This window comes from Labeo rohita, chromosome 20 (assembly GCF_022985175.1).
Source record: "Labeo rohita strain BAU-BD-2019 chromosome 20, IGBB_LRoh.1.0, whole genome shotgun sequence".
NCBI classification, from domain to species: Eukaryota; Metazoa; Chordata; class Actinopteri; order Cypriniformes; family Cyprinidae; genus Labeo; species Labeo rohita.
Window position 1 is genome coordinate 32,335,908 of NC_066888.1, and position 12,343 is coordinate 32,348,250.

Below are 12,343 nucleotides of genomic sequence, written 5' to 3' on the forward strand. Positions count from 1 at the left end.
CTAGTAACTTGCTAGTCATGCTAGAACCATGTTAGCAATATGCTAATAAAATGTTAATCATGTTAGAATCATGTTATTAACTTACTAATCATACTAGCAACATCTAGCATGGTAGCAACATGGTATTAACTTGCGAATCATGTTAGAAACATGCTAACAACATGTTAGTAACATGCTGATCATGCTAGAATCATGTTAGCAAACATGCTAATAAAATGTTAATCGTGCTAGAATCATGCTAGTAACTTACTAATCATGTTAGAAAAATGCTTGCAACATGCTAAGCATGCTAGCAACATGTTAGTAACTTGCGAATCATGTTAGAAACAAGCTAACAACATGCTAGTAACATGCTAATCATGCTAGAATCATGCTAGCAACATGCTAGTAACATGTTAATCATGCTAGAAACATGCTAGAAACATGCTAGTCATGTTAGAATCATGCTAACAACATGTTAATAAAATGGCAGTCATGTTAGAATCATGCTAGTAACTTGCTAATCATGCTAACAAAATGCTAACCATGTTAGTAGCATGTTAGTAACTTGCTAGCAACATGGTTAAACTACGCTAAATCTTGCTAGCAGCATTGTTAAACCATCTTAAATCATGGTGGCAGTGATTCATGAAACAAATTTTACTCATCTAGTATGTGTTAATTTTGCTGCCCAATACTTTTGTGGACACCATCATACATTTTTATTGGGGGGGATAAATAGAATGTTCATTGTAACATTGTAACTGACAGTAGCATTGTACCTTCTGACCTGCAGTAAGCTGTGTAACGTGTTGGATCGTCTCAGTATGATCGCTGAGAGTGTGGTGAAGAGGACAGGCTTTTTCGTTAATCGATCTGACTTTTATTGCCACACATTACGTCCTGATGAAAGGTAAATGCACGCGCTTAAATGACCTTTATATAAAGCATCCGTTTGTTTAATGTGAGTGAATGAGTCTAAGACTGTGTAAATAATGTTGTTTGTGTGTTTAATAACTAATGTGTCTTATTTAAATGCACATTTATGTGATAGAAATGCCCTCAGGAAAAAAACTGTTCTGTCAGACATGTGCTTTTACATGCAAATGAGTTTTGTTTTGCAAATGTTTGCTATAAGGGTTTATCAGAACAATTTATTAAAGGAGTAAGTCATCGAAAAAATCTGAATGTTTGCTCCTCCTCAGGCTATCCAAGATGTAGATGAGTTTGTTTCTTCATCAGATTTGTAGAAACGTGTCATTGCATCACTTGCTCACCAATGCATCCTCTGCAGTGAATGGGTGCCGTCAGAATGAGAGTCCAAACAGCTGATAAAAACATCATAATAATCCACAAGTAATTCACACCACTCCAGTCCATCAGTTAACATCTTGAGAAGACAAAAGCTGAAACAAAGACGTCATTAAAATTGAAATACGAGTCCATAATCCATTATAACGCTTCCTCCAGTGAAAAAGTGTTCTGGTCTGAATCGGGAGAGAAATCTGCACAGATCTAGCACCGTTCTTTGCTATCTTTTCAGATCATTAGTGATACAAGATTAGGATGAGTTTGTTTCTTCATCAGATCTCTGTCTTCACTGTCTCACTAATGGATCCTCTGCAGTGAATGGGTGCCGTCGGAATGAGAGTCCAAACAGCTGATAAAACATCACAGTAATCCACAGATTTACTCTCTTTCTGGTCATCTAAAATGTGGATGAGTTTGTTTCTTCATCGCATTTATAAAATGCGTCATTCGATCACTTGCTCACCAGTGGATCCATTGCAGTGAATGGGTGCCGTCAGAATGAGAGTCCAAACAGCTGATAAAAACCACAATAATCCGCAAAAAACGCAAAAACCACAACTCACAGTAATCCACAAGTTATTCACACCACTCCAGTCCATCAGTTAACATCTTGAGATGACAAAAGAAATCCATCATTAAGACGTTTTTAACAACAATACGAGTCCATAATCCATAATAATGCCATAAACAGCTTGTAAACTGTTCTTGATATGTGCAGATTTCTCTCCTGATTCAGACCAGACCACTTTTTCACTGGAGGAAGCGTTATTATGGGTTATAGACTCAATGTGTTTTAGTTAAAAACATCTTAATGATGGGTTTGTTTCATCTTTTGTCTTCCCAAGATGTTAACTGATGAACTGGAGTGGTGTGGATTACTTGTGGATTATTGTGATGTTTTTATCAGCTGTTTGGACTCTTATTCTGATGGCACCCATTCACTGCAGAGGATCCATTGGCGAGCAAGTGATGGAATGACACAATTCTTTGTATCAATATCTTTTCGAATCATTAGTGATACGAGATTAGGATGAGTTTGTTTCTTCATCAGATTTGTAGAAATGTGTCATTCCATCACTTGCTCACCAATGGATGCAGTGAATGGGTGCCGTCAGTATGAGAGTCCAGACATCTGATAAAAACATCACAAGTAATCCACACCATTCCAGTTCATCAATTAACATCTTGAGAAGACAAAAGTTAAAACAAATCCATCATTAAGATGTTTTTAACTACAATATGACTCCATAGTCCATAATAACACCATAATCTCCTGTTGTCTTTCACATCAAAATCCAGCCACATATTTGTTTAGTGCCGTTTTGTCTTGTAAACGGTTCTTGATCTGTGCAGATTTCTCTCCTGATTCAGACCAGACCACTTTTCACTGTAGGAAGCGTTATTATGGATTATGGACTCATATTTCAGTTTTAATGCTGTCTTTGTTTCAGCTTTTGTCTTCTCAAGTTGTTAACTGATGGACTGGAGTGGTGTGGATTACTTGTGGATTATTGTGATGTTTTTATCAGCTGTTTAGACTCTCATTCTGACGGCACCCATTCACTGCAGAGGATGCATTGGTGACACAGTGATGGAATGACACATTTCTACAAATCTGATGAAGAAACAAACTCCGCCTAATCTTGGATGGCCTGAGGGTGAATAAATGAGTAAACTGTTCCTTTAACACTTTATTGAACCATTCTTATGTAATGCATTATAAAAATTTTGAATGTATTATAGTGCGTTGTATGATGATTGTTGTAAGGCATTATATTATGTATTTACAGTATAATGCTTTCAAACAACCAATTTTAGACGTAAATAATAACTTATTCATTATGCATTACAATGTACATTGTGAGTATCTTTATAATGCATTGCATTACACACAAAGGCTTCAAGTAAAGTTTTACCAAAAGTTTTCTGATGAAGGTTTTTTCGTCAGACAATTCAAGCAGAATCTGTTTCTGCAAGGCCATGATGCTCCAAATGCTGAATGAATGAAAGCGGCAAGAACATCATAATAGATCAGAGAGACTCCAACTAATATACCAAATAAATAGAAGACAGTGATTTCTATTTTAATATTTTTCTCCCTGATAAGCTGCATATCTGTACAGTGCCGCAAACACTATTTCTGTCCTTGTCATAAGAGCTCGGAAAGGCCAGCGAGCTCCCGTCTGAGTCACGGCTGAAGTAAATGGCAGCACTTTTGTTGTTTTGCAGCTCTTGTTGTAAAGTGCTGATGGTCCACGTGTTGCGCTGATTCGTTTTCAAACACGCGAGGAGAATATTTGAGGCGAGCGGCGGGTCTGATGACAGAGATTTTCTGTTTTAAACTACTCTCTTTGTTGTTCAGGTGGGGAGATCTCGGAGGGAAGGTCACACCGAATGGCAGGTTACAGGTTTGTCAACTCTGCCGCACGTTGGCACTCAATCTGGCCACGAAGCGTCCGTTCAGAAATAAAGTGTCTATCTGACTGACATATTGAACCAGCAATCACAGCCTGATTTTTATGTTGCTCTTTAAATGTAGATGCATTCTGTCAAAGATTCAGTGCTTTGTAAAATTCAGCAAATTAGTCTTTATTATTTGTCATTTTTGTAATGTCCTACAGGTGTATGATTTACAGATAAATTAACCATTAAGAAGTCATATCTTGTTGTTTGCATACATTTTTATATATTTAAAAAGATTTAAAACACATTTAAAACCCATTTTAAGACACCATCTTAGTAAAGCCTTTGATCAGTTGTTGTTAAACAGATTAACATATTTTATTTCATTGTTGAACAGGCAATTAAACTAAAAAAAAAAAAAAAAAAATCATTTTGATTATGAAATAAAGTAAATGCTAACTGAAATAAATTATAAACTATGTATAAAAACTGTATAGACATATATAAGCCCCCAAACCTACTAAATATAACACAAACACACAACGAAATAATTAAATTAAATTTCTACAAAAAAAAAGAAAACAGAGAATATATATAGTTTGTTTTTAGATATTTTTAAATATAAAAATGTATTTGAAACGCATCTAAAATGTCTGTTTTATTTTAATTTTGTGCATTTTTTTTCTATTTAGATTTTTGTGTTTTTATAAATTTTTAATTGACAATATTGTGATAAAAAATGTTGTTGTTGTTTAGATTTAGATGCATTAAAGGTGGTAGGAATATTTGCCATGAATTTGTCTGTCAAAATTCAGCAAGTTATTTTTATTATATATATATATATATATATATATATATGCATACACAGCTTTGTTTATTAATAAATATACATTTTAACTATTTTAAATTATAAAAAATATTTCACAATTTTTACTGTATTTTAGATTAAATAAATGCAGCCTTGGTGAGCAAAATTCAGGTTTGATCACAGAAATCAATTACATTTTATCATATATTTGCATAGAAAACAGCTTTTTTAAATTATTAAAAAATTGTACAATTTTTTTACTTCACTTTAGATGAAATAAATGCAGCCTTAGTGAGCAAAATTCAACTTCGATCACAGCAATCAATGACATTTTAATAGATGTTTATAAATATAAAAAAAAAACCCGTAGGTGTAGAACACACATACTTCATACATACTTTTTATATGTGTTTTATGCCTTTTTATTTATTTTTTATTGTTGTTAGCAAATTTTTCATAATTGTTTTGGTCTTTCTTTGTTAATATATATTTTTAGTCTCTTATAATTGCACTTTGGTACACTCTGTGTTTTTAAATACTTGAATTTAAATAGTGTACATAAAATATTTAATTTCATTCAAAGTGAATTTTTGGGTTGATAAGATTTTTGTTTTTAAAACAAGTCTCTTACGCTCACCAAGGCTGTATTTATTTGGTCAAAAATACAGTAAAAATTGTGAAATATTATTACAATTTAAAATAGCTGTTTTCTATGTAAATATCTGTAAAAATGTAACTGATTGCTGTGATCAAACCTGAATTTTGCTCATCAAGGCGGCATTTATTTGATCAAACATACAGTAAAAATTGTGAAATATTTTTACAATTTAAATCCACTGTTTTGTATGTGAATATCTGTTAAAATGTAATTGATTGCTGTGATCAAAGCTGAATTTTCAGCATCATTACTCCAGTGTCACATGATCCTTAATTTTTCATGTTGTGTTGTCAGACGGGTGTTTTGAGGACAAACTGTGTGGACTGTCTGGATCGAACCAACACCGCTCAGTTTATGGTGGGTAAATGTGCTCTGGCATATCAGCTCTACGCGCTCGGGATGATCGACAAACCCAAGCTTCAGTTCGACACAGACTGCGTCAGGTACCTACACAAACTCACATTACAGCAGTCAGACACTCATTCCCATCACACTGATGTTGTTTATGGTGTTTGTGCAGGTTATTCGAGGAGCTCTATGAGGATCACGGCGACACGCTGTCTTTACAGTACGGAGGGTCTCAGTTGGTCCATCGGGTCAAGACGTACCGTAAGATCGCGCCCTGGACTCAGCACTCCAAAGACATCATGCAGACGCTCTCGCGTTACTATAGCAACGCCTTCTCAGGTAAACACCTGAACACCTGGATGCTGCTTTCAACTGTACCATATTCACATAACATGCTATTTAAATGGTATTCCAAGGTTCTTTGAAGAACAGCATGATATCATGTCCAAAGATTCATAGTAAAATAAATCAGAAGAAATCATAAATTATATATAAGTTTATTCGTTTTATTACACTACTGGTCAAAAGCTTGAAATAATGATTTTTTTTTTTTATGTTTTTGAAGTCTTTTCTCACCAAGGCTGCCTTTATTTGATAAAAAATACAGTAAAAATTGTGAAATATTTTTAGAATTTAAAATGCCTGTTTTATATGTGAATCTATAGTAAAATGTAATTTATTTCTGTGATGAAAGCTGAATTTTCAGCATCATTACTCCAGTCTTCATTGTCACATGATCCTTCAGAAATCATTCTAATATGCTGATTTGCTGCTCAATAAATTGGTACAATGTAGTTTAACAAATAATAATTAATTAATACTTATATTTATAATGTTCCTAAAGATTTCTGTTTTAACTAAATGTTGTTCTTTTAAACTTTCTATTCATCCGTGAATCGTGAAAAATAAAATTTGTCACAGTTTATACAAAAATATTGGTCAGCACAACTGTTTTCAACACTGATAATAATCAGATATGCTGAAAATTCGGCTTCAATCACAGCAATCAATTACATTTTATCGTATATTCATATAGAAACAGCTGTTTTAAATTATAAAAATATTTCACAATTTTTACTGTATTTTAGATTAAATAAATGCAGCTGTAGTGAGCAAAATTCAGCTTTGGTCATAGAAATCAATTACATTTTAACAGATATTTACATAGAAAATGGCTATTTTAAATTCTAATAATATTTCACAATTTTTACTATATTTTAGATTAAATAAATACAGCCTTGGTGAGCAAAATCCAGCGTTGATCACAGAAATCAATTACATTTTAACAGATATTTACATAGAAAACAGCTGTTTTAAATTATAAAAATATTTCACAATTTTTACTATATTTTAGATTAAATAAATGCAGCCTTGCTGAGCAAAATCCAGCGTTGATCACAGAAATCAATTACATTTTAACAGATATTTACATAGAAAACAGCTATTTTAAATTATAAAAATATTTCACAGTTTGTACTGTATTTTAGATTAAATAAATGCAGCCTTAGTTAGCAAAATGTAGGTTTGATCACAGAAATCATTTACATTTCATCATATATTTACATAGAAAACAGCTATTTTAAATTATAAAAAATATTTCACATTTTTGTTCTGTTTTAGATTAAATAAATGCAGCCTTAGTGAACAAAATTCAGGTTTAGTCACAGAAATCAATTACATTTTAACAGATATTTACATATAAAACAGCTATTTTAAATTATAAAAATATTTCACAATTTTTACTGTATTTTTGATCGAATAAAGAAACTTCCTTCAAAAATAATATAACAAATGCTTATTCCAAACTTTTGAACAGTAGTGTACACATTTAATTTTTTTACACACATACACATTTAACATTTTTGCATACATCCTTTTCCTTTTCTGATATTATGTTTCATAACTTTGCATATTTAAACTCAGATTCTCATTACAGCAATGCAAAAAAAATCCCTTTACATTCATAACTAGACCTTCAATGACTATTCATAATTTTTCCACATACCCGTCCATAGAAATGTATGTATTACGTAATATTATGTTAATGTGTCACGTTTCATAAGTTAATGATGGTCTGGAGCTGGAGAGAGAGAGTGATGGAGCGGGCGAGAGACCTGTGTGAGCCATTATATCCTCCACCCACATTCTCTCATTCTCTCCGTCTTGAATTATTCAGCTCTTGCGTTGTGCTGATGGGCCGCTTTGTGTGAATTATAATGATTACATTTAATAATCGGCCGATCTCACATGTTATTTGACCTGTGCAGAGCCGGATTGATCACGAAACGTGTGAATGCGCCGCATGCGGTGGTTTACTCTCTGGTTTTGCTGTGTAATAAGTGATTTTCTGAAATCACTCTGCAGCTGGACGACGCTTTTCCATGTTTATTGTGTTTCCTGACATGATTGGATCTTTTATATGTGTCAGCATAGCAACAACCTAGTTCTAGTCTCCATGGTTACAGCTTCTCCAAACTCGCATCCCATTGGTCGATGGTGAATGTTATTGGGTCACACGGCTTGTTTTCCCGTAATTTTGCATTTGAACATTTTGCGCGTCATCGTTCCCTCGCAGGAGTTTGGTTTGCGCAGGCAAACGCTCGTGTTGTAGTGTAAATTGCTGTATGTTCTCATAATAAAGTTATGTTTTTAGGATATGAGTGAAATCTAATGTAACCCTGAAATGTGCTGTAATTGCCGTTTGGTTAATTGGCGAAGGTGCCGCATTCCAATCAAGTGCTGTGATTATATTGCACCCGCGTGAACGCTTTCGCCGTCAGCAATGTTGTGTGTTTTACATAAACAAACATGGGAATCTTGGGACCGACCGTGTGAGTGTGTGTGGAGAAAATTAGTGATGCACCAAAACAAAAAATCTTTAACAAGATGGGAACTAAACACTGGGCTGAAAATGTTAAGTATTGGAAAAATTCAATAAAATTCTTTTTTTATATTGCATTTTAATAATGGCGCTGAATTATTTTCCCCTAAATTCCTTTTTTTTTCCCAAAAGTTGATGTTTTCCATTTTAATTTCTAATAAATTTTATTGGTTTATAATAAATACATAATAAAGACATAATAATAAAAAAAAACTAAATAAAAATAAAACTAAAAAAAAATAAAACTAAAACTTTATTAAATTTGGAATTAGTTTTGAATTTTTATATTTTAATTTATTTTAGTAATATTAGTAAATTTAAAAAAGTGCTAGTTGTTCATTTTCATTTTTAAATTTTAATTTAGGTTGCTATTATTAGTATTATTATTATTGTTGTTGTTATTTAAATGTCTATATAGTTTTTATTTATTGTTTTCTGTTTTAGTTTATTTTAGAATATCAAGTTAAACTAAATAAACTTGATTAAAACACTAAGGGAAAGAATTACAGTATTTTAAAAATGGTCAAATAAAATTATAATATTTGAAAAACGGTGTGTAATTAATTGATATTATGAAATATATATATGTATGTATGTATGTATGTATGTATGTGTGTGTGTGTGTGTGTGTGTGTATGTATATATATATATATATATATATGTATATATATATGTATATATATATATATATATATATATATATATATATATATATATACACACGTGTGTGTGTGTGTGTGTGTATAATATATATACATTACATATACACATACACATACATACATATATATATATATATATATATAGTGTTATATATATGTTAAAGTGTTTAGGAATTAAAATATGACTAATATTATTAGTATTTACTTTTTATTATTAATTTTCTGAATGATTTAAATCTTTTGTGCTTTAACATATTTTTACAAAAAATGAATGAAATTGCGTTATTTTATTTCAGTTACGTTTAATGTGAATTTGTTTGTAATCTGTTACCTTGAGTTTTGTTATTATTATTTTTATTTTAATTGATAATATTTATATTTATATTTATTATTATTCTTTTTTTTTTTTAATGTTGCACCATTATTTGATGTTAAAACTACCTTTGGCCTAAATTTCATATATATTTACATTCATATATTCATATATGAATGTCAACCCTGATCTTTATAATCTTCGTCAATTTAATATTTTTATTTCTAAATTAAATGTAATAATTTTATTTATTTTATTTTATTTTATTTTATTTTATTTTATTAATTAATTTTCCATTTCTCAAGAATTTCATTAATGACTTTTTTCTCCATGTCAGTGTTTCTATTATCATATTTTGAAGTAATAATTTCTTCACAAATGATAAATTATAATAAATATATTTCTTTACAAATTAATTAACCATTACATCTAATTTTAATTTAATAATATTATTACATTTATTTATTACTCTGATTATTGCTTCAGCTGATCTAATGAAAAGTGTAGTTATATTAGTAAAACAGCTCATTTTAGTTAGTTACTTAGTCAACACATCAACTAATGGATCCGCTCTACGTTTAAGGCAGTCTTGGCTCATTTTGGACAGTTTTATGCTGTATTGGCGCTCGACGAGTCCGGAGACTCTTGTTTCTTTCACTGATATGAACAGAGAAATAAAGTTATTAGAGGAGCGAGACGTGACTGGATGACTGATTCATTTCTCAGTGTCTCAGTTGTCATTATAACCTGGACGTGTTCACCTGCTCTGTGTGTGATTATCAGACAGAATGGATGTTAACGAGGCATTTAGCGCGTCCCGTTCGCTAGAGGACACCGTGACATCATTTGGAGTTATTCAAAGAATAGTTCAGCCAAAAATGAAAATTAAATCTTCATTTACTTGCCCTTTTTATTATTTCAGACTGATACGGCAGATAACACGCGCGCATCTCAAAGACGGCTAATAGTTTTCATTTGGAAAATTTATATTTTAGGGCATTTGCTCAGCTGCAATACACCTTTGAGTCGGGTTCTGTCTGATCAAATATTTAATCATTTTTATTTATTGAATCTGTATCTGAATCATGTTATGGTGTTGGAACGCATATAAAACTACATTCTAAAAATGTTTTTTTTTTTTTTTTTTTTTTAATCTTATAACTGCTATTTTAGTATCATTGAGATCAGTTACGTTATTAATATTTGGAATTAGTTTTGAATTTTTATATTTTAATTTATTTTAGTAATATTAGTAAATTTAAAAAAGTGCTAGTTGTTCATTTTCATTTTTAAATTTTAATTTAGGTTGCTATTATTAGTATTATTATTGTTGTTGTTATTTAAATGTCTATATAGTTTTTATTCATTGTTTTCTGTTTTAGTTTATTTTAGAATATCATATTAATATTAAAATATTAAATAAAAAATATTATATTTATATAACTACATTTTATATAAATATATATATATGTATATTTTATTATGTTTAAAAATATATATATTGCATAACTCTATTTAAAATATAATATAACTATATATATATATATATATATATATATATATATATATATAGATAGATAGATAGATAGATATTATAATGTTTTCAAAAATTAATTTTATATTTTGTAACTCTTTATTTTTTTTAAATACAAAAAAAGTACTTAAATGTACATACAAAAATGTAATTAATGTAATGAAATACGGTTTTTTTTATTTATGCATACACACACACACACACACACACACACATATATATATATATACATATATATATATACCAAAATTAAATGTTTTATTTTTAAAATATTTATTTTTTAAAGTAACATAATTAAAAAAAAATATATAAAATTAACTAATTTTTTTATATACTTTATAGAAATTAGATATAGTTAATATTAATTTTCTTTTTTCTACACAGACTTAAAAAAGTTTAACTGCAAGAAGTGATTTATGTACTTATTTATTTAAAAAAAAATCCTTACCTCATTGACAGATATTTGTTCTAGTTTTAAACATAAGCCTCACTTAATTTAGTCTTTTTTCCCTGAAAACGACTGCATATCTCATGTCATTTAGCATCGAAATTAAGTTAACCTTCATTTAAGAATATTCATATATTTATACTGTAAAACGAGATGAAAATACTGAAGGAGAGCATCATTGTTTGTGTTCTGCTGCTTAATTAAAGGAGATCCTTTGGGCTTTGATTGAACGGTCGTCTGTTTGCTGATCACTGATGTTTCTGCCTGTTTTAGAGCTTCTTCAGACTCTTTTCTTGTTCTCCATGTTGTATTTATAGCCTGGTCTCATTTAATCTCTCCTCAGGTAAATTCTGCAGAAATGAATCATAGTTCAGCACACACGCTGTTCTTCAGGACGGTCTAATGGAGCTTTCACTGTCACACAGACTGTATTATACAGGTGAATCTCAAGCACATGTTGTTTTTCACTCTGAAATCAAAAAGAAAAAATGACATTGCATAAAAAATTAAAGCCTATGTGCATGTGACATTTTTAGGAAGATTATTGTCATTAAAAATAGTAATGTTTTATTTTGGAGTGAAATCGTGACATATTCTTGAGATTCACCTTTGCTCTTCTGAATCTATTAAAACGTCTGACTGATCAAATGTAATGTGTAAAAACATTGATAAATGTAAAAATAAATTAAAATAATATCATGTAAAATGATTAATAAAATTATAAAAATACAATTACAGTTATTAATAAAATGCAATTAAATAAAAATAATACAATTAAATTAAATTAATGTAATAATATAAATATTTAATTAAATAATTAAATAAAATATTATTATAAAATAATATTTTTATAGACAATAATATTATAATTAATATAATATTATAAAAATATTATTATAGCTCATAAAGCTTTGGTTAAAATGTCTGCCAAACGGATAAATGTAATGTAAATGTAAAAATAAAATAAATAATAAAATATAAAATAATATAAAATTACT

At 29.8% G+C, this 12,343-nt stretch overlaps 1 protein-coding gene across 2 annotated transcripts in view; it reads left to right on the forward strand.

The window, feature by feature from the left end:
- Positions 1 to 12,343, forward strand: part of fig4a (FIG4 phosphoinositide 5-phosphatase a) — a 95,529-nt gene that overhangs the window by 38,751 nt on the left and 44,435 nt on the right. For both annotated transcript variants that reach the window (XM_051137997.1, XM_051137998.1), the window contains exons 13-16: positions 776 to 892; positions 3,653 to 3,698; positions 5,454 to 5,602; positions 5,680 to 5,846. In XM_051137997.1, coding sequence (XP_050993954.1) covers positions 776 to 892; positions 3,653 to 3,698; positions 5,454 to 5,602; positions 5,680 to 5,846 — 479 coding nt within the window. The remainder of the gene's footprint in view (positions 1 to 775; positions 893 to 3,652; positions 3,699 to 5,453; positions 5,603 to 5,679; positions 5,847 to 12,343) is intronic.